This window comes from Anabrus simplex, chromosome 1 (assembly GCF_040414725.1).
Source record: "Anabrus simplex isolate iqAnaSimp1 chromosome 1, ASM4041472v1, whole genome shotgun sequence".
NCBI lineage: Eukaryota > Metazoa > Arthropoda > Insecta > Orthoptera > Tettigoniidae > Anabrus > Anabrus simplex.
Genome location: NC_090265.1, coordinates 996,357,514 through 996,381,033, shown reverse-complemented (window position 1 = coordinate 996,381,033; position 23,520 = coordinate 996,357,514). Strand labels below are relative to the sequence as shown.

At 37.7% G+C, this 23,520-nt stretch overlaps 1 protein-coding gene across 1 annotated transcript in view; it reads left to right on the top strand.

The window, feature by feature from the left end:
• Nucleotides 1–23,096, top strand: part of LOC136875488 (inner centromere protein) — a 283,305-nt gene extending 260,209 nt beyond the window's left edge. The window contains exon 13 of the mRNA XM_067149035.2: nucleotides 19,383–23,096. Within this exon, the coding sequence (XP_067005136.2) occupies nucleotides 19,383–19,561 (179 nt within the window). The 3' untranslated portion in view covers nucleotides 19,562–23,096. The remainder of the gene's footprint in view (nucleotides 1–19,382) is intronic.
• Nucleotides 23,097–23,520: the final 424 nt, after the last annotated feature.

The following is a 23,520-nucleotide window of genomic DNA, read 5'->3' as shown; positions in this document are numbered from 1 at the left end:
AAATTCCTTGAGGAGATAATTATTCGGTTTGATCCGCTGGCATAAATCACAGGACCGTAAAATTCTCCTAATGTCTCGCCTAAGATATTCCCATGTAAACCTCTCTTTAATAAGGTTGAGAACTTTATCCGTACCAGCATGGCCTGAAATTGAGTGACAATGCCATATGATAGCCTTCCTGATTTTAACAGGTGCATAAATCTTGCATTGCGTCTTGGCTAAGTCAATGTATTTCATAAGAATTCCATCCCTTAAACAGAAGTTTGAAGAAAGTCGTTGGAGACGTGGGAATTCATCATCATCGGCGGGAATCGAACCTGATAAAAATCGAATTAATTCCCTACAATTGGCGTCTCTTCGTTGCATCTGGGTGAGGTAACGAAGTTTGCGAAGACATTCTTCGTCATCATCAGTCATGATGTTAACTTCGTGAACTTCGATAACTTCAGCAGGGTTGCGGCTGAGGGCATCTGCTAGAGCATTCTTCCGACCAGGCCTATGTATTACAGTGAGGTCAAACTGTTGAATAAAAAGAGCCCATCGGGAAACTCTCTCATTTGTCATGTCGGATGACAGTATGAATGTCAGAGCTTTATGGTCTGTGTAAATCGTAATGGGATAGCCGTAGATGATTTTTTTCCAATACTGGAGAGAAAAAACAACAGCCAAAGCTTCGAGTTCAGTTATAGTATAAGACTTTTCGTGAGGTCGTAGTTTTCTACTTAGAAACGAGATGAAAAGTCTGTAATCGGGATTTTCAGGTCTTGCTTGATATAGCACTGCGCCTATTCCTACAGAGCTGGCATCACACTCTATGAAGAATGGAAGAGAAAAATCCGGATAAACTAGTTTAACAGAGTTTTTCAACATGTCCTTGGTGGCAAGGAAAGCTCGCTCACATTCTTCAGTCCACTTCCATTTATTATTCTTAAGTAGTAGTTGTTGAAGAGGAGCTACCGTCTCAGTGTAGTCTGGACAGTGTTGAGAAAAGAACTGACAAAGTCCTAGGAACTGTCTCACGTTTCTAATGCGCTGAGGTCTAGGAAAGTCAATGATACTCTTAATCTTGGCAGGGTTGGGTTGAATTCCATCACCACTAATTACATGTCCTAAGAATAATACTGATGTTTGGAAAAGTTGACTTTTCTGGGCATTTATCTTGAAATTCTTCTTCTCCAATTCCTGCAGGACCAGATTGACATCTCTCACGTGCTCTTCGAAAGTTCTCGAGGCAATCAAAATGTCGTCAACATAAATCGTAGTTATGTCCTTTACATCATCTGATAAGTGTTTTTCCAAGGCTCTGATCAAAACAGCTCCCGAGTTCTTAATTCCAAAGGGCATTTTGTTAAAAACATAGGTCCTATTTTCAAATAAGAAGCCTGTGAATAGCTTACTTTCAGCATCCAATTTTATGTGATAGTATGAAGAAGTTCCGTCAAGGCAACTAAAGAAATTCATGCCGTGGAATCTTCTGATAATATCCTTAAGTAATGGAGGACGGTCATATTCTAAGGTCAGTCGGTCATTTAGGACCCTTGCGTCGAGGCAAATTCTAATACTACCGTTAGGCTTACGTACTATGGCCAATGGATTCAAGTACTTAGTTACGCAAGGCGAAATTATCCCATCATCTGTCATTTTATGAATTAAGTTACGAACTTCTTCTCGATACTTCTCGGGTACGGGATATGGTTTCTTCTGATAAGGAGACAAGTCATTTACATCAAGATGATATTCATAGTCAGCTATCTCTCCAGGCTTATCATCGAATACACATGCAAATTTCTGTAGAACGTCATTTTTAGCCTCCTCCAATTTTAATTTAATTTCCGGGTCTTCAACCACACTGGCTATTGACATTATATAATCCGGACCTATAATGGAGTTCTCATTGAATATGGACTCTGCATCGTCCTCACTTTGGTCACCCTTTCTACTTTCTGCTACGGCTGGCGCAACCTCGCTCACAGCGGGCTTAATAATGTCACCACCGGCTGCTTCAAAACGGGCTCCCTTCTCTTGAACTTCCAGGTCACCTCGTCCTACCAGCTGTAGTTCTACGGAATTATTCTGTAATCTTACGAGGTTGGCGTCATAGTCAATGGTTCCTTTGTATTTGATCATAAAATCTGATCCAAGTATTAAGTTGAAGTTAAGACGTGATACTACCAAAAATATGTGTTCGAACATCTGACTGTTAATTTCAAACTCTAAAAATGCCTGGGATTTACATTTAACAATCTTATCAGGAACTATCCCTCTTACTTTAATTTGAGCTGCAGGTAATAACAAAACATTGTTCTGATCTTTAAGCGAGTCTACAAGCTTATCAGAAATTAAAGAAGCTTGCGCTCCAGAATCGATGAGCGTAATCACCTGTAGGTTGCCTGTGCGTACTGTTATGACAGGTAATGAACGTGTAATAATTGGCCTTAGTGTTTGTGCGTCTTCGAATAGTAATTCGGAATCGTCAATATGCCAGTAATTGATAACAGCAGTACAATAATTTGACGTTTCGACCTCACCGTGTTCGGTAGTCAATCTCCCTATTGCGAGATCGGCGTTTTTTTTTTTATAGCGCCTGTTGGGTCAGGATCAGGTGATCTTTGTTCTCTTGGTCCGAATTGACGTTGATATTCCAGGGATGTAGCTCCAGGCTCATCAGGATTACGGTTTCTCTCCCTGATGTATTCCCGTGTGTCCTTCCATCTACTTTCGAGTTCTCGTCGTCTGGCTTCACGGTTTCCTTCAGGAGTGCTTTCGCGCTGTCCCCATGTATTCCTAGGTTGGTAAGGGTGTCTATCCTGATTCCTCTGACGTCTAAAATTCCGGAATCTGGTTGGGTTAGTAGGGCTTAATCTGCCTTCTTCACGTGTCCTGGGTTCCTCTCTCTCCGGCGGTTTTATTTCCGCAGAATTCGTATTTACTTCTCGACTCCTGTTAGTTTTCGGACTAGATTGGGTATTAGCCGTATCTAACCTACGCAAAGTAGCGTCAAAATGCTCCAATGTTCTAATGTTGGCAGCGACTAGTATTTCTTGCACATGAGGTGGATATTGAAGTGTCAGGATCTGAATAAGTTCAATATCTGGCAAAGGTGGATCTAAAAACTGGAGTTTCTTTAATTGCATTAGGCAGTAGTCTGAATATCGGGAAGTATTGACTGAAGTATTGTATTTGCTAGAGTAGAGTTGCATTTTTACAAGGTGCTGTCTTTCTGAATCCCAAAAGCGTTTAAGAAGTGCCTGTTTAAAGTCGTCATAGTTTTTAAAGTTGCTCTTAAAAGCTATGAACCATGATAAGGCTCGTCCTTCTAGAAGTTTGGATACTACTCGAAGTTTCCTATCGTCCTCTACCCTATTTTCCTCCAGGTAATCGTCGACATTTAACAAAAATTCTCGAGCAGTGTATTCATCACGTCCTGAAAATTTGACTGGTTTGTCATCTGGTACTTTAATAAGGGTTGTTGTATTGTGTATTTCCCTCGACGAACCAGGAATTGTGACGTCAGTTGTATGTTCTTTAAGTTTAATTTGATTCATTTCTTCGGACAAATTTTTAATTTTAGAATTAATTGAGGTGTCTAAACTTTTTATTTCATTTCTCAAGTCAGTTTTAATGACTTGTACGTCTTTACAGAAAGCAGCTATCTGGGTATGCGTGCTATCTAGCTGTCCTGTAATACGCTTGTCGAGTTCTCCTTGCTTGCTCTTAATTAATCCTATCTCGCTTCGTAATTTACCCACGTCGCTCTTTAATGCATCTCGCAAGGTTTCCTGCACCTGAGCTAACTTTGCTTGAGTTTGTGAGATGTTACCATGGGACTCTTGAAATTCAGTCCGTAAATCTTTAAGTTCAGTGGAAAATGCTTGAACGGAAGGAAGAACATTTCTAAGATCTTTGTCTAAAGACTTGACGACCTCTGTCTTTATTTCTTCCTTAATAGACTCTAAATTTTCAACAAACTGATCCCGCATGTTTTTCAATGTAGCTTCGACTTGTGCACTAGAATCAGTAAGTTTCTTTTCGAGGCGAGTTCCAGCTTCACGGAATCGTTGCTCGATAAGGGCACTAGATTCAGTGAGTCTTTTGTTAATGACTTTATCCGCTTCAGCAAACTTAGTGTCCAACGTCCTGTCAATTTTAGAAGTTAAGTCTTCAACCTTACTATTTGACTCAGTTAACTGCGCTTGAAGTTGAGTATTTTGTGCCTGCAGTTGAGAATTAGAGTCAACTATTTGTGATTGTAGTGCGGTTATTTGTGTGTTTATTTGAGCCTGCAATTGGGAATTAGACCTATCAATCTTAGCATTCTGATCATTAATGCTAAGCCTGAGAGCTTCGATTGCTGCAAGTATGTTATCCATGTTTCCGGAATATTCGAATAAGTCAAATACAACAAGTTCTTTGCAGTCAAATCCTGTGCTCAAAATATAATGACTTGAATCGAACCCTGAATGTTGCGATTATTGCAAGTGCATCATTTATTATTATAGCACGGCTTCAAAATTGAGTCCTTGAAATTGCGATGTCATCTATTATTATAGTATGGCTCCAAAATCGAGCCCTTGAAGTTGCGGCGCCATCTATTATTATACTATCCTCTCTGTACCAGGAAAAGTTGTGGGCAAAGGGCATGAGTAGGACCTCAGGGAGTGGAACTGGGTTTTGGAGCCGATACAGAGAAGGATAGTCTCGCAGAGCGAATAATAGATGGTAAATAATTTTTTTTCAAAACAATTTATTAATTTCTCACCCTGCGGTATGATTGTTGACTCAAAATTTATATTGAAATTAAATGTTGAAAATAATCTTCTTGAAAAAAAAAATGGCATAAATATCATTGGTTTCAAAGTCTTTCATATGTGTGAATTTCCACCTAAAGTCTTTTTAAACCTAAGCACACTTTTATAATGGTAAATGGATATGAGAAATTATTAAAAGTTTTCAGTTCTCAGTTCGTCAATCTCGTTATACAGCACACTTGAAATCCTACAGTCTTTCTACGAGAAACGAAATTGAAATTAAATTTATCACTTTTGAGAAATTATGGAAATTGTTCACACGCGACACTGAAGTTTCACTGTTCAAAATAAATGAAAAAGTTTAGTCAGTTTGTTACTCACTTATGACAAGAACTGTTGTTACCAAATGTCGAAAGATGGACATCTGGAATGTTCCATGTAGAACCAGGATCGGCGATGTTGACGTTCCCGATGAGGTGATGACAGCTGGAACTGTTGAGTTTCGCACACGAAAATTCATTTAGTGCGACTGGTTATCACTTACACCGTTGAACACTATTTATGGCGTATGAAGAATCACAGTCCTTTCTGTACTAAATACTATTTACAGTCATTATTGAAACGTTCTTAATCACACAGTTCACACTTGAAGAAAAAAAAAAGAAAGCAAGTCGATAAGCACAGTCTGTGAACACAGTCATTAAGTTAGATTTTCTGCTAATCCTGTTATATTAACTCAGAAAAGTTCTTACTTTTTTATTCAAAATATTGATGTGACGTGAATAAAGAAATATAATGCAATACTCGAGAAAAAAAAATAAGTTCTGGTGATTCTTAAGTATTAGGCTCTGTAGAAGTTTAATGTTACTTGACGTTGCCTAAGTCCACACGTAATGAAATAGTTAATATTTGTACTCCAATAAGTTCACTCGTGTTACAGTCTTAAATGTCTTTTTAGGATTATATTGTAATCGCGATGCGACATACTAACTGCAGTGCGACGTCCTTTATCGGCGATAGAATTTCGCGTTCTGGAGATACGACGAAAGTACTTCTACCGTGACTGCGCGAACATACTGTACGCGGGCCGGTCTCTTCACTATCGCACTCACACAGTTGTCTGCTTGTCCTTGTACGGTACTGTACTGTACTGCACTGGTTTGCGGGCTATCTGGCCTTGACATATATAGATACCAGCGCAGGGAGGGGTGGCAGCTCTCTCTCGGCCATGTGACCGTAATTACGTAATTTCGTTGAGACTTTAAATTGTTATAACTCAACAACCGTTTGATGAATTAATTTGAAATTTACAGGGATTAACTTTTATGATGTTTGCTATAATTCAGCGTTTGTCCCGTTGAAATTGGTTAAGGTGTTAAAAAGCTGTTAAAAGAAAAATTCTTTCGAGAAATATCTCTAGGGGAGGTGAGCTTCGAGCGACAGGTGACGTCACTTGACTCCGCCTAGCGTACTCGTAGGGTCTGGCACATACTGGAACATTCTTTACATGGATGTTCGTACGTCGGTCGGATCTTTAATGCTGGAAATAACATTTCTTTCAATTAATATGGACCAGGACCTAGGCCTTCCTGGTACATCATATACTAATAATTGTACAGTCTTCGAAAAATCTCTTCTGTGACGTGTTGTGCTCTGAATGTTTAGCAAGAGTGTAGAATTACAAACTAGAGATCACCCTGGATTTTCGACTAGACTCGTAGTGAAATGTGCCTCTTGTGGATTTGTTTTGTGTGAATCGTTTTCCAGTCCTAAAACTCCGGGCAAATATCGAAACACATCATTTGACATAACCAAAAATATGGTATCAACTTTTGCAAGATTCGGTAAGGCCATACAGCTATGGGGAATTTCAGTCTACCAATGGGAATGCGTGTTATGAGTTACACAACATACCCTGTTCTATTGGACAGCATTTCATCTGAAATGGAGTCTCTTACATAATTGGCTTTAGGGGGTGCAAGACGACGTGTGAGGCAGGCACACATAAATGAAAATAAAGATCTAGCTTTGGAACAGTGCATTGATATCTCTGTAACATATGACGGTACGTGGCACAAACGAGGATTTACTAGTAACTGTGGTGTTGGCTGCATAATTGACATTCTCACTGCTTTAGTTGTAGATTATGAAGTCCTCTCGAAATATTGCCACAAATGTGTCCTGGCAAGAAAGGATTTAGGCCATCAGAGTTCAAGTTTTGGTTTGAAGGCCGCGTTATTGAATGTGAGAACTATGATGGGTCTTCCCCTGCAATGGAGGTACAAGCTGCAGACTGACTCTGGAGGAGGTCTGAAGATATTGGATTCCGATACACAGCTGTACTCTCAAGCAGAGACTCCAAAGCATACCTGCACCTTCAGAAGCTGAATGTTTATGGTGACAAGAAACCTATCCTCAAGGAAGAGTGCATCAATCGTGTGGCTAAGAGATTGGGCACAGGTCTGTGAAATGTGGTAAAGTACTGGAAAGCCAAGAATGTTACACTTGGTGGAAGGACAGTAGGCAGCCTGAAGGAGGACACAATTGTGAAAGTGACATACTACTACAGAGCAGCAATAAATGACAATGCACCAGATGTAAACAAAATGAAATCTGCCATTTTTGCTACGCTTTACCATTGTATCAGCACGGATCAAAACCCACAACATAGAAAGTGTCCAAGTGGGGTGTCATCACGGTACTTTTATAACAGAGTGATTGCTGCAGGAAAACTACCTGAAAAGCACAAGTCAGCAATTCACACTCCACTGAATATGGATGTATTGTTGAAAATTGTGCCTGTGTACAGGAGACTGGCATCAGAATCCATTTTAGCAAGGTGCAGTGCTGCGAAGACACAAAATGCTAATGAAAATCTCCACAGTGTTATCTGGTCAAAATGCCCAAAAAGAAATCTTTGTTTCTAGGAAGCAATTTCATTGGTCAACCAAGGATGATATAGTACTGAAGTTGCCGAAACTCTAGATAGGAGCCCAGTGTGCGAAGTGAAAGGACTCCTGAGTAAACAGAGGGATCGTCGTAGAGTGAAACAGTGTGTCCGCTGTTCTTTGGAGAAGGAGAAGAAGAGACAATCTTCCAGAGTTGCCAATATTCATGCAGAAGCTGCTAAGAAAGATAAGGAAGGAAAACATACAGTTCTGGTGACTTTTAGGTAATGGATCAGGAAGAAAATATCACTAGAACTTTGCTTTAATTTTCCTGCCAATTGTAATTTTACTCTTAAATCCCATTTTTCTCCCATAATATTCAGCCAATTGTAACAAAATTTGTATGGTTTATGTATCACAGCTATATTAAGAAACCTGCATAAGGGATTTTTTATTGCAGAATTTTTTTCAAGTAGTAGAGATTTTTCAGTCCAAAATTTTAGAACGTAATGATTACACAAACTTTAGTACAATATATCTCCTTATATAGGCCTAGATTATGTACAGAAAAATCTATAGGTAGTGATTTTAAAACTATTATTATCTACCTAATTACAAATTTACATTAACCTGTTAATTGCATTTCATGAAAAAAATGGAATTAAAAATTACAAAAAAATTAAAAAATTTGGAAAAACTATTAATTGTATATGAATGAAATGTTCGTGATATCTCTACTTATATGTAGGTGACATCCCCACATAGTTTCGTGAAAATCCGTGCGTTAGGTAAAAATATCTTTTTTGGAGTGTCGCCTTAAGCCTCTTTCAAGAGTCATCAGGTTTTCTGACTACTTTTGGACGTGGGTAGATATCCAACAATGTTGTTCATCTTCCGCTACCATTGTTGCCAACTCTAGACATTTTACTCATTCGGGACAAATATTTCAGGTTCCCTATGGGAATCAACCTCTATATCAAAGGGATTCATCTCGAATAGATCAGTGTATTCAGCCAGCAGAGCTGAGGAATGTTGATTGAGACCAGGAACATAATTCATTCGACAACCTCTGGGAAGTGACTGTCTGGAGCTCTTGTTCACCGCATCTACAAACAGTTCGTAGTCAGTCTTCTAGATATGCAGTGTTGTTTAACGTTGTTTAACGTTGTTTAACGGCAGTTTGAACTGCTTGCGACATATTGTTGTTCAATAAATAACAAGAGGGATTGAGTTTAAAATTATGCTATACTACATGATACAAAAATGTTCACTACACTAAAATGGTATACACGGTCATAATAACAATGAATTTATTAATACAAATACAACTGCACTACAAATGTTCTCTGTTATATCCCATTTTCACACCAGGTAAAAGCTGGAGCTGTACTTTAATTAAGGCCACAGCGGCTACCTTCCTAATCCTAGCCCTTCCTCATCCTTCCGTCGCCTAAAATCCTTTGATGAGTTAGTGTGATGTTAAACAAGTAGTAAAAAAAAATGCACTGCAAAGGTTTGGCTGATTTCAAAAACACACAAAACAGATAGCCAAGGTCCTTATGCTACATTATACTAATTGGCAACATGGAACTCGGACCGGCCGCATCAGGGAGCTTTAATACAGAGGGTAGGGAAAGGCAGAGTGTGTGACAATATGGGATTATCTTAAACAGGAGGCAGGTAAGGAATCAGTAAAGAATGAAGAGATTTAGAATGATTTGCTGTGTTAAATCAACTGACTTCCCTATTGATGGAAAGGAATTTAAAGGGAGCAGATATGTGGACAATACTTTCGTAATTAAAGTCAAATAATAATACTAGATTATAAATTCCACCTGTTCAATACGTAAGAGTTTTTTTATTTAAATTTAAGAAATAGTTCTTAACATATTAGATATAGGGACATGTTTCACCCATAATGAGGGCATCATCAGCCTAAGAAAGAAAGATTGATCAGGATCCTGATTGTTCTTATACGTAAATAAGAGGATACTGTTTTAGGTACAAATGTGAATAAAATGACTAGCAAGTAGAACACAGTAGTTATAAGTACTCTTATGACAAAGTCTTATAATCAATTCTTATTGTAGATCTTTACGAATGTCTTGTTTTTTAAATGTGGTATAAAGCAGTTAGTTAAAAGTTCAAAAAGAATACATAAAATACTGCGTTGAAATAAAATTTGGTAAGTATGGTGCCTTATTCTGGAGATGGCATAAGGAGCTTATAATAGCTTAATATTTAGGATAAAATTCACTCTTAGTGGCAGTTAAATTTAAATCCAAAGTTGAAGTTGTTAATTTTATATGAAAAGATAATATGACAAACTTCTTGAAGCACTTAGAAGTGAGGTCAAGTACTTGTCAGAAACGTAGCTATTTTTATAATTAGCTGGTAGTCATGGTTGTAGCTTCTTGTATTAAAAGTTGAAAGGAAATTGTACGAGGTTGAGTAGAGCTTGTGGTGTTATGTCTCTTCTACATTTATGTTAATTTGGTTATGAGGTAAAATCCAAAGTTGTTTGTCTGTTGAAATTGTTAATCTTATATGAAAAGATAAGACGACAAATTTCTTGAAGCATGCCTAACCATCTTAGTGCCATGCCTATTTACTGCAGTTACGCTAAGAATGCCACCCGCTTTATGACCAGACTGCAAGACTCTAGCGAGAAGAGTGCGATCGCGCTCCTGGCAATTTTAGCCAACCTCAGCACTGCGCTACAAAGACATGGAAGCAGTATTTGGTTAAGAATGAAAGTGTCTCAAATGTACAAAAAAAAAAAAAAAAGTTCTAATCATTTCTTCACATTTCCTGAAATGTTAGGCAGAGAATGGTCACAGATGGATTCTGTTTGCTGATGAAAATATTTTTACTGTTGAGGAGGCTTACAACTTTAAGTCTTGTGCCATGTTTAATTTCCACTTCCAATTAGTAATCTAGTATCCTGGCCTCAACACTCTGAACAAGAAATTATAATCCTTACTTCAGGTCATGGCTGATGAGAGAAGGTGCATGTCTGAAGTGTTTTTTTCTTTTATTTTTACTTCAAGAAATTTGTTAAATTTCTCCAGATTGGTTTGGAAATATTAGCTGCTTCAAGGGAAGAGGGAATTGAATGCTGTAATAATATTAATTTTCCAAGAATTTGTAACAGCTTGACGATAGACATAACAGGAAGACCTATTGTTCTCTCTTCCAAATAGTCTCAAAGAAATTCAGGAAAAAGTTAAGAAGTTAAGCGAAAGTAAGTAAAAAGGGTCTGACACTATTGCTGAGGAGGTTATGAAACTGGAAGGTAGAGCTACTGTTCGCTACCCAGAAGTACTATTTGATGTACCTATCAACATTAGGAAAATTTATGGTGACTGGAAGAAAGACTTTTAAACTGGAAAACTCTTAATAGACAACTCTAGACCTATTACTCTGACAGTCATTGTATATAAACAAATAGAAAACCTTATTTCATAATATTAAAGACGAGAGAAAATTTCCAGATTAATGACAGACGTGGTTTTATAAAAGACAAAAATATTCAAGTTGATGGCTTTGTAATTGGTCTTACTATCATTTTGGATGAAGTGCCACATGATATTATGATCTGAAAACTAGTGGAAGCAAAAATTGATGAGAGGCTGGTTCTGTCGATCTGGGAATTTTTGATAGACCACACAGAAGAGTAAAAGTGGAAAGTAATTGCTCTGAAGAACTCTGTAATATTGTGTTTTACAGGGTAGAGTTATTGGGCCACTTATTTATGACATTATGGATGATTTGCTAAATGAAACCCATAGTGATTGCAGATTGTTTGCTGGTACACAGAAAAATCTGGAACTCTGGCGATAATAGGTTCTTACTACCTGATTTAAATATAATATTGCATAAGTGGGCACTCATCAACAAATTGGGACCCATACCAAACCAGTCTTTTTAATGTACGAGAGATCGTGCAGTAAACGGCTGCAATGTTCGTACTGAAGTAGTATGATGGGAATGATAGCAAACTTGAATCAGATACACTTGAGGTATGGAGAAGAAATATGATTGTGTCATGCACAATGGAAATACAAATAAACCAGCTTGGAAGAGTTGACCAGTGGACTAGAAGAGCCCTGTTACGTAAGCAGGACCAATTGTTCATTTAAAGTAAGAAAAAAAATAGCACCACAGGAAACACATTATGGTAAATATTCATTTATAAGTTGGAAAATCCATGATTGGAATACATTTACCTGCTGCAGTCTTAGATCCTTTTCCCAAAAATGTAAGATAAAAGTTGTGTATTTTGTAAAGTTTGACCTATTTTCTGAGTGATTGGTTGTAATTAGGTTATGATATCTGTAAGGGAATATGAAGAATGGGAAGGGAACTGGCCCCAATGACATCCCAGCCGAAGTGTGGAAGATATTTGGACGTCAAGGTCATCATAAGAGTGGTTGTGAATATTATGGGGATTCAGGGTTTGAAGATTTTATGAGGAATAATTGTGTTGGAAAGCTTTTTGGTATTTGGAGGAAGTTCAAAGAAAGTGAGAGTGACAATGTGTATGAGAGAATAGGAAGTTGATTCAAACATATGTTGAGTGGAATATCTGATGCTGAAATTAGTACGAATTATTTCAATGAAGTGTGGAAGAGTATTGATGCAAAATGTCCAATTATGGTGTGTTTTCAGAACAGGAGGGATGTTTTGATTGTGAAATGTATGTGTGTTCTGAATGAAAGTCTGTGTAAGTTATGTGTGAAAGAATGGGAAGAGAGCTTTTGTGTAAGGTTGGCAAGCATGATAGGTTTGCGCTCTGGAAAGACGGGGGAGATAGAAGGTGAAAAGCAACAGTGAAGGGGAGAATTTTAAAGTAGGGGAGGAGGTCCTGTTGGGAGAACCTCATCTATCCATTGCAGATCGAGGGCAGATCTACAAATGTTTCAGGTTCTATGAGGACCCATACTTCAGTAATATGGGTGAATGTTTATATTGCCAGGTTAACCCATTAACGCTTGAATTATTTTTTTCTAAATTGTATTTGTTTTTTACATTATTATGACTCTAAGTAACACAAACACACTGAAAAAGAAATTTTTAATGTTATTCATCACTCAGTTTTGAAAATATTTGCCGTTACCATAAGGCAGCGCTAGGCGCTTCTACTATCTACTTATATTAGGTATCACTTTGATTAAAAATTTACACTCTGAATCATCAGCAGGCTACTATTCTACATTATGATAATTATTAAATGTAATACTACTAAAATTCAATAACAATTAGAACTTCACATTTGATATATTACACACATCACTTCTTTCTGTGTTTGTAAAACCACACGGTCTAGCCAGTATGAAAAGGAACAAAACAGTCGATGCACAATCCCACTCCACATTTCAAGCACATTGTCCTCACACTGGATTTACAGTTTTCATTAGCGCACCTTTTCCTCTTCTTTCCTTCTGTGTGCTGGACAAGGTGGTCAGTTTTATCAAGTCTTACAGAATCTGATATGCGGCCGCTAAGAGAGGTCCGTGAAACTGCTGGTCTTCCAGCTCCTTTTGGTACATTCTGGTATCGCTGGAGATAGATTGTAGCTATTTCTCTTTTGAAATCCAGCTGAGCAATTTTTTGTTTTCTCCCTTTATTGTATAAAATCCAGCTGTTTTGAACAGCCACATCTAGCATCCATGTGAACAAAGGCCAGTACCATTTTTTGCCTCATATCCCAGTGCGATAGCAGGCAACATTCTGATCCATCTGGTCAGTGCCTCCCATAAAGGTGTTGTATTTGGCGACCAGCCTTGGCCTTGGAATCATTACAGTTCACTTCTGCTGCTGTGAGTATCTCTTTACTTGACCGACTTCTTGTGCACCACATGAAGAAGAGATCATTGTTACCAGGGAGCTATCCATCCACCAGACATAAAACAGTCCATCATTCTTCTCTAATGCTGTCTCATTAGTCCCACGATCTTTTTTGGAAAATATTTGCTTGTTTCCAGAGGACATCCTTTAGGAATTCGATTTTCTCGAACAGTACCAATGGCAGAATAGCCACAATACTTGAGAAATGAGAAAAGTCGTGCACTAGAAAATAAATTGTCCATGAAGAAGGTGTAGCTTAGTTCCCTTTTCTCATCTGGAACTTCCTCAAGCAAAACAAATAGGGGACTTGCAGCCCTACCAAATAACTTGTCATAGTCAGCATTAGATTTTGGTCCTTTACCCTGGTACAACTCAAAATTCACTAAATATCCGTCCTTGGTGTTCAGGCTCCAGATCTTGTATCCAAATCTAATGGGCTTACCACGAATGAATTGCTTGCACCCATGGCGGCCAAAATATTTCACCATACATTCATCAAATGATAGATGTTCCTCGGGTATGAAATTATCAATACATCTCTTCTTTAACTTTTCCATTATAGGCCTTATTTTCCATCCCTTATCATTAGGGTCAATTCTAGAGTTGTCTGCAAAGTGCAGAAACCTACAGATTTGAAGAAATCGGTCTCTTCTCATTGACCGAGAAACTGCCAGGCTCTTCAAGTCATCATTCTAATCCCAGAAGTGCCTTTTAGAAGGCATGTTGTTGTAGCCACTAACATACAGAATGGCAATGAAGCAGCGTATTTCTTCTTCTGTTATCTTTGGGTTCTGATAATTCAAAAATAATGCATAGCGTCTGGTTTCCTCCACTAAATGTTCTATGAATTCGTCTATAAACAATTCAAAAATTTCAAGTACTGACAAGTGTTCATATCCTGAATAATCTGGAAGGGGGAATGCAGTAGGTTTTTCAATGTCAAAATCAGCTCCTTTCTCCCATCGCGTGTTGGATGTTTCCCTCTCAGCGACCCATTTGATAACATTTTCAGATATTGGGGTGGATATAATTTCAGGTGAAGCTTCCGCTAGTGTGGGTGGCTGTACCGATGGGCTGTACTCGGTTTCGTCCACACCTATTCTTTCTTCGTTGGATAACTTTATTTCAGCATTAGCCAGTAATTGACGAGACATCAGGTTGTCAGCTAATCCACCTTCATCCTCATTTCCAGAATCCTCATCTGTGTCTATATTTGGTATTGGTGGTTCAATAAACACATCACCATCAATATCATCATTGTAAATGATGTCCAGTGCTTCAGCAAGTGAAAACCTGCTCCTAAAACAATAAAGCAAAATATACCTTTTACTGAGTATAAACGCCTAGCGTTACCATATGGTAAACTTGAAATTCGGAAGCCATAACTTCCACATGTTTTGAGTAAAATCATTTGTTATGGTCATAGAATGTATATTACACTATACAAATAAGTATAACACCAAAAAATAATCCATGTAATAATTACAAGCTTATAAAAATGCACTTATTCGAAGCGGATGTCCATTTTTGCTGCACATTCTGCGATAGCAATTTTTTAACTGTCTGTATGTTATTGTAACAAACACGTCTATGGGCGCTACATTGTCGTAAGCGCGGTTCCCTTATAGAGCGATAAGCAGCGGTACCAATCCTCCAGCACAACTGTTGGAAGTACAGTAACAGCTTTAATAATGTGTTACATGTGTTACCATATGGTAATGCTAGGCGTTAATGGGTTAATAATCAGAAGAAGGTGGTTGACACTTATGCATACTGTAACTTAAGAGCAGTATGTAAGATAATAGATAGTGTACTACCTAGTAGTAGTGTGTTGTACATATTTTCATCTTGTCTAGCAAGCCTGAGCTATCAGACATGCCTGGTATATTTGTGATTTGCTCAATTGTCAGTATTCCAATCTTCACAAATCAAGGGGAGGTATTGTAACCGTATGAATATACGATCCCCAAATTTTTAGGTTAGGAAATTTTCGTAAGATAATTCGTAATATTGAAATCGTGAAAATCATGTAATTTTGTTCATTTATATGTAAAAACATAATATTTTAAGAAGAATTTATAGTAGGGAATTTTATATATGTTTAACTTTAATTTGTGTAAGTGTCTGCACATGGCATGGCAGTGTAGGTTGCTCAAGAATTGTGCAACATGGAAAACAGTGGCTATATCGGCAAAGACAGTTGAAGTCAGTTGGAAGTGTGACAACATGTGGTTTAGAAACCTGGGCTTAGGCCGGAAAGTGGATGCTGAACATGCAAATTCATCAATGTGGACAAACGTGCAAGTTCGCCATTTGCGGATCGGCAGCTTGGTAACCAATCTGTAAGCTCCGATTTCGAACGAGGTTGCATTGACCAAGAGACACTTGAAGATGTGGCAGTGGTAGTGTTGTTCCCTGTGGATTTTAGTAGACACTACGCCACATGGAACAAGCCTATATATGTGTGCATGTGCAACGAGTTTCTGAGCTTGCTTGTTATGGGGTGATGGACGAAACATATTGTGCGTGCGTGCTACGAATTTATTGTTTAATGTGCATGCGTTTTAGTTTACTGATCACTGATACTGAGGTTGCTGTTGAAGACGATTGCCACGGCGAAGTCTTTGCTGTGCGAGTTCTTTACGGGTGCAATACTGCACTATTACCGAGTCATGAGGAGTGCAGTACTCGTTAATTCACATTCCCGGTGAGCGGTTGGTGGAAGATGCTACATGGTGTTCTTTTGTGAGTAAGGCTATGGATTCCTCGCTGAGGAAATGCACATTGTGCACAGGCTGTTATATGTGTAATTTGGCGGCAATATGTTGTGCGCAGAACTAATTACGACATATGATATAGATGTTGATTCCCATAGGGAATCTGAAATATTTGTCCTGAATGAGCAAATTTATAATACCAATATAAATGGTCCGTTATTGGACATTATAAATTTTCCAGCTAGCTCATTCTTGGTTGCCAGCGTTTCGCCCTCGTGTGCTAGGGTGGGCTCATCAGTTGGTACCTAGCACACCTACCAATACGCTGGCTAGTGCATACTGTGGAGGCCATTGCGTAGGCTAACTGGAGCCACCGGCAGTGCCAATGCACTAAGAGACTTTGTCTCATCACTAAAAATTGATGCCTGCTTGGCCATCAGATGATATAGATGTTGATTCCCATAGGGAATCTGAAATATTTGTCCTGAATGAGCAAATTTATAATACCAATATAAATGGTCCGTTATTGGACATTATAAATTTTCCAGCTAGCTCATTCTTGGTTGCCAGCGTTTCGCCCTCGTGTGCTAGGGTGGGCTCATCAGTTGGTACCTAGCACACCTACCAATACGCTGGCTAGTGCATACCGTGGAGGCCATTGCGTAGGCTAACTGGAGCCACCGGCAGTGCCAATGCACTAAGAGACTTTGTCTCATCACTAAAAATTGATGCCTGCTTGGCCATCAGATGATATAGATGTTGATTCCCATAGGGAATCTGGAATATTTGTCCTGAATGAGCAAATTTATAATACCAATATAAATGGTCCGTTATTGGACATTATAAATTTTCCAGCTAGCTCATTCTTGGTTGCCAGCGTTTCGCCCTCGGGTGCTAGGGTGGGCTCATCAGTTGGTACGGACCATTTATATTGGTATTATAAATTTGCTCATTCAGGACAAATATTTCAGATTCCCTATGGGAATCAACATCTATATCATCTGATGGCCAAGCAGGCATCAATTTTTAGTGATGAGACAAAGTCTCTTAGTGCATTGGCACTGCCGGTGGCTCCAGTTAGCCTACGCAATGGCCTCCACGGTATGCACTAGCCAGCGTATTGGTAGGTGTGCTAGGTACCAACTGATGAGCCCACCCTAGCACACGAGGGCGAAACGCTGGCAACCAAGAATGAGCTAGCTGGAAAATTTATAATGTCCAATAACGGACCATTTATATTGGTATTATAAATTTGCTCATTCAGGACAAATATTTCAGATTCCCTATGGGAATCAACATCTATATCATCTGATGGCCAAGCAGGCATCAATTTTTAGTGATGAGACAAAGTCTCTTAGTGCATTGGCACTGCCGGTGGCTCCAGTTAGCCTAAGCAATGGCCTCCACGGTATGCACTAGCCAGCGTATTGGTAGGTGTGCTAGGTACCAACTGATGAGCCCACCCTAGCACACGAGGGCGAAACGCTGGCAACCAAGAATGAGCTAGCTGGAAAATTTATAATGTCCAATAACGGACCATTTATATTGGTATTATAAATTTGCTCATTCAGGACAAATATTTCAGATTCCCTATGGGAATCAACATCTATATCATCTGATAGCCAAGCAGGCATCAATTTTTAGTGATGAGACAAAGTCTCTTAGTGCATTGGCACTGCCGGTGGCTCCAGTTAGCCTACGCAATGGCCTCCACGGTATGCACTAGCCAGCGTATTGGTAGGTGTGCTAGGTACCAACTGATGAGCCCACCCTAGCACACGAGGGCGAAACGCTGGCAACCAAGAATGAGCTAGCTGGAAAATTTATAATGTCCAATAACGGACCATTTATATTGGTATTATATTGGTATTATTAATTACGACATAGTCGAAGTGTTTAATACTTGCTCATTCCTTGAATAATACGACATGCTTGTCGTTATTTATTAATCCCACAGCAGACATTTTACATTGTGGATATTAATGGCTTAGTAACAGAGTATAGTGAGGTGGTTGGGTTAGTTTTTTTGTACAGTTATGACATGTGGTAAGAGTCCACGGTGATGATGCCATTGTGCTAATATATTTAAGGTTAGGAAGGGACAATTTTCATACCAGTAGGATAATCAGTTTGAAGCTTGGCCTTTAAAATTGTGTACAGTTGTGGTGTATAGTTTGTAGATGTTTGTGTAGGTTTATACTGGTTTCATCACGTGATGAGAATTGTTGGTTTATGTTTTGCTTTAATATTGTTTTGGGAGTAAATTGTTGTAGTGAAACTTATGGTAAATATTTTATTGGTGGAGTGAGGATGAACCTGGCATGCTACCCAAGTTTAATTTCAGGGGTAAACAGCAACAGGTAAGGTTGTAAAGTAAGTCTGGAGCTTCATCAGCCTGATGACCATCACCTTGGGAGAGGGAGTTGCTCATGGCTCTACAGAATTAATTATTCCTGCAATTGTTGTGCAGGTGGTGCCCAGTCTTGTTATTTATACTTATTTTAGTCACCATTTATCCATTTGGTATCTTCAATAGCTTGCAGATGTTACAAGCTTCTCCAGCTTATAGTTCATGGACAGGCATTCACTGGCATACGGGCATTCTGTTTTGACCACGGTGTTGTAATGTTTTAATTTGGAATTCCAGGATAAGCACTTCTTATTGTAGATGTGTTTTTTTTTTAAAGCCATATGCTCACTCCATTTTTTATTATTCTTATTCTTTCATCATGAAATTTCCTAAAATACTTTGATTTTGTAATTTTTGTTATATAATTTCTTTGCTGTACTACTGTAATTTGACTTTGCCAGTGGTATATCCCATTTGCATTGTATTTGTTAATAATAATAATAATAATAATAATAATAATAATAATAATAATAATTCCCCCTCACCGCTAGTTATAATACATTGTGATTTGGTGCTAGCTATGTCAGTAGATCAATGATGTTGGATTTAACAACACTGAGTAATATATCAGAGCTTGTTCCTCTCCTTTATAGAAATTTGAAACATTACTGTAATACTCTTTTACGATGATAATGAACAGAACTAGAAGAGCCTCATTTCTTGTGTGGCTGTTCTTATCACTGGAAGTAAACAGTAAAATACTGTTCGGTTTTGGAAATTGTAGCAAGTCTAATTTAATAGTGTTAAAGTGTAATTTCTCTGTTTACAGGATTTTATTCTCAACGCCAATTTGCAATTCAAGCGTATGTGCCTAAGGAGCTGGACTACAGTTTTATCACTTGTTCAAAGCAATCTCCTGATATTTCAAAAATGTTTGGTATGCAGAAATTTAAGAGGACATCCAGTGCTGTGTGGGCAAGTCCCCCTCTTCGCTCTCAAGTATTTTAGTGAATGTGGTAAGCAGTTCACTGTTATAACATATGCAGTTGTATTCACAAAATAATTACTGGAGCAAGCATAACAAATTAGTGACTGAAAGAAAGAATAATATTGTAGATTCCTCCTTAGTAAGTGATGCTGCACCTGATTGGGCTTTAACATATAAGCTTTTATGGAATGCTACTGACTTATATCATTATAAGACTGCAACTCCAGATTATTTCCTCTTAGCAGAGTCTATATTTTATTGTGGTATTTTAGCTTGCACTGTAGTTTCTCTTATATGGAATCGGATTTGATACATTGATATATATAGAGCGAGAGAAAGAGAGGTGTTTGTTTTTTACAATCCACAATAAAATCAAAAGTGGCAGTAATGCAGCAATTGACATTTTCTTTCACTGGGTCAGAATACATGCAAATTAAATTGTGAAAGAACATTAACTTTTAAAATACGTAACTCAAATTTTTGTGACATTTTCTTTCATTGATGTATATAATTAATTAAATCATGAAAGAAAATTATTTTTTAAAGTGTGGTAAATTAAATTTTTCTTTTTCCCATATTTTAGGTCTATCTTTATGAAATCAACTGTTTACTGTTTAATTTCAATTAAATAAATATGACTTTTACATGTTTTTAACATTTGGAAAAATTAAATTCCTGTAAAAGTAACAGGTGATGTCTGATGAAATAACTGCCAGGTTGAACTATTTATCAAAGATGTGTTGAAGGATGGAAAAGGTGTTAGCATACAAAGTAATGGAATATATTAGGATGAAAACCAATTTTTAATAACAGCCAAATTTTGTGTTTTTATCAAAGTTTGAATTTAGAATTCTAAAGGTCTAACAAAAATCAAACAACCTTACATGAATTTCTAATGAGAGAAAAAAATGAAGGGGGAGAAAGTTATACAATGCAAAAAAAAAAGAAAAAACACAGAATCTTTTGAACAATAACAAAATTATTGAAGATTCATATCCTTATTACAGAAAAGGCTAATCTTAAAGGAAAATTGTCAGAAGTATCAAAAATACGGTTCCTAGAAGAAAACCATAATTTAATGTCATCAATAGCAAATTTTAGAAACATTTAAGCTCTTTAGGCTTTTCCAGTCGTGAAATTACCAGCATTTCGCCCCGGTGTAGCAGTGGGCCCATCAGTTAGATTGCTAAGCCTAAAGAGCTTAAATGTTTTTAACATCTAACTTAAAAATATATTAGGTTTTGTAAATCGAGATCTTTTGTCTCAGCTTCTTGGTGCAAATATCAATGTCTGTCCATCACTGTGTCATATATATTTAAAATTTGGTATGTTATTAAATAATGGAAGATTGTATTGGTACACTAAATTCTCAGCAACAGTTAGGCATTTACTGTGAGTCAATTTTTCAAATTTACTTTGTCAGTTTTTAAAATATTTATTTATTACCCTATTCATTACATCATTATTCATTATATTGCCATCGTGCCTGCAAAAACTGGTATGTGAAATATTTCCAGCTTAGAACTTTGGTCGGTAAGGATCTGTCATCTAATGTTCAATATTGTGCAAATATTGTCAAAGAATTCTCACTCTACATAATGTATGTGCTGTGGATCTGTATTTCTCCCACCATATTGTAACGTTTTTGCAGGCCCAGTGGTGATATTTACATTGTTCAAATCTTGTTAGTACGGAATAACACAAACCCAACATACTGGTATTTCACGGGCTGTAGGAGGTTCTGTATGATGACCAGGGTCTGGGTTTCTCCAGATCTGGCACAGTAGCTTACCCGGAAAAAAAAACAAGAGAAACTTTCTACTCGCTACCAGCCAGTCAATGGCTTTTATCTGAACAGGTAAAGCATGTTACAATGAAAATGCGATAAAAAAGACAAATATTTCTGGTTGAGATGCACCTTTTAAAGAATTCTTATACATAGTTATTACAAATGCTATTCAGAGGTCACTTGGCCATCAAAAAGTACTGCGGCACAGTTGTTCATGAAGTGGTGAGAAAAACCAATGTGTGAAACAAGCTCTGGCTCTCGAGATGCTTCTGGACATTTAAGTCAGAATAGAAATGTCTAAAAAACAACTTTGCAGTTTGCACAGCAATATAGCATTTCTCAATATTCTTATATAAGAGGTCTTAGAATGCTGGTTTCATCCTTATAAAGTGTCAGCAACCCATAAATTAACCCTAGTGATACAGCTGCTCATTCTAATTTTTTTACGTTTGATTTTACAATCTATATGCAACAGAATTGTGTATCCTAGTATCCCACACTTCGTTTAATGAATGATGAATCTTGATTTGATCTTAAAAGGATATATGAGCACTCAGGATACACTTTATTGGGATACATAAAATCATTCTGCAATTCAGAAATTCCTTGGTGTGTGAATAGTACAAGACAATAGTCTATCTCTTTTTTTTAATAGTGAATTTGGTGTACTATGTAAATTGCATTTTGTGAACTTCCAGTAGGATAATGCAACTGCTTACCTATAGATTCATTCAACGAAAATTTTTGTGAGATATTTTGTGAATGAATATTATTGTGATTATTATCTTTGGGGTAATCTCAAATATAAAGTGTACAGGAAAATCTTTTGCACTTTTCAAGCATCATAAATTGTCAGTTAAATACTTACGTCCATTGCAATGCACTACAATTGTCTTTAGTTAGGCTGTGTGCACTCTGTCAAATGAATCCTGCTCCAGCCCATGAATTCCCCAATGTTAGGTTTGCCTCTGTCCCTATAAGATAATAATTAGCGTAAAATGAATCTAAATAGTACATAGAATACAACTCGGTCAGTACTTGCAAGATTTTCAAATGAAAATTGTTGCTGTTTCCATGTAAAGCTCAAAGGAAGAAAGAGGGAGAAAGGTAAGCTAGTGTGCTTCTATTTTGCACAATAGTCATTCCTGTTATCACTATGAACCAGTCACATTTATGAAGTTTTACGTTTGAATATTTGTGTAATTTTTCAGACTTTATTCTTTAAGTAAATTGTAATTAGATACCAATTATGTAGTACTGAAGTAATAATCTTGCAAAAGCAAGTACTTGTACCATATGTTCATAATGCTGTGCAATGATTTTCTGGCAAAGTTGGAAATTTATTGTATATTGAACTAAGTTTAAATATTTTGGTTTATATACTGATTAGTTATATTTTGTGAAGTGCAGGCACTGTAAAATAATCACATGTTGTATGAACTGTATGTGTAACATAATTATATTTGAGTCAACTTTTAATGATTTACTGTACATATTTGTATTATTTATAATGTTTGATAAATTTTACCATTTGTGTATGTCATAAACTATAATGGAAATTAATGTTCAGTATCAAATCATGAAATGTACTACTGGATGTTCACCACAACTGTCAATATATTATTATTATTATGATTATTAAATATCATCATCATCATCTGTTTACCCTCCAGGTTCGGTTTGTCCCTCGGACTCAGCGAGGGATACCACCTCTACCGCCTCAAGGGCAGTGTCCTGGAGCTCCCGACTCTTGGTCGGGGGATACAACTGGGGAGAATGACCAGTACCTCGCCCAGGCGGCCTCACCTGCTATGCTGAACAGGGGCCTAGCAGGGGATGGGGAAGATTGGAAGGGATAGGCAAGGATGAGGGAAGGAAGCGGCCGTGGCCTTAAGTTAGGTACCATCTCGGCATTTGCCTGGAGGAGAAGTGGGAAATCACGGAAAACCACTTCCAGGATGGCTGAGGTGGGAATTGAACCCACCTCTACTCAGTTGACCTCCCGAGGCTGACTTGACCCTGTTACAGCCCTCGTACCACTTTTCAAATTTCGTGGCAGAGCTGGGAATCGAACCCGGACCTCCGGGGGTGGCAGCTAATCACGCTAACCACTACACCACAGAGGCAGACATTATTAAATATACTACACTATAATAATACAACATCGTTATTTGTCAGTATAGATTGGTG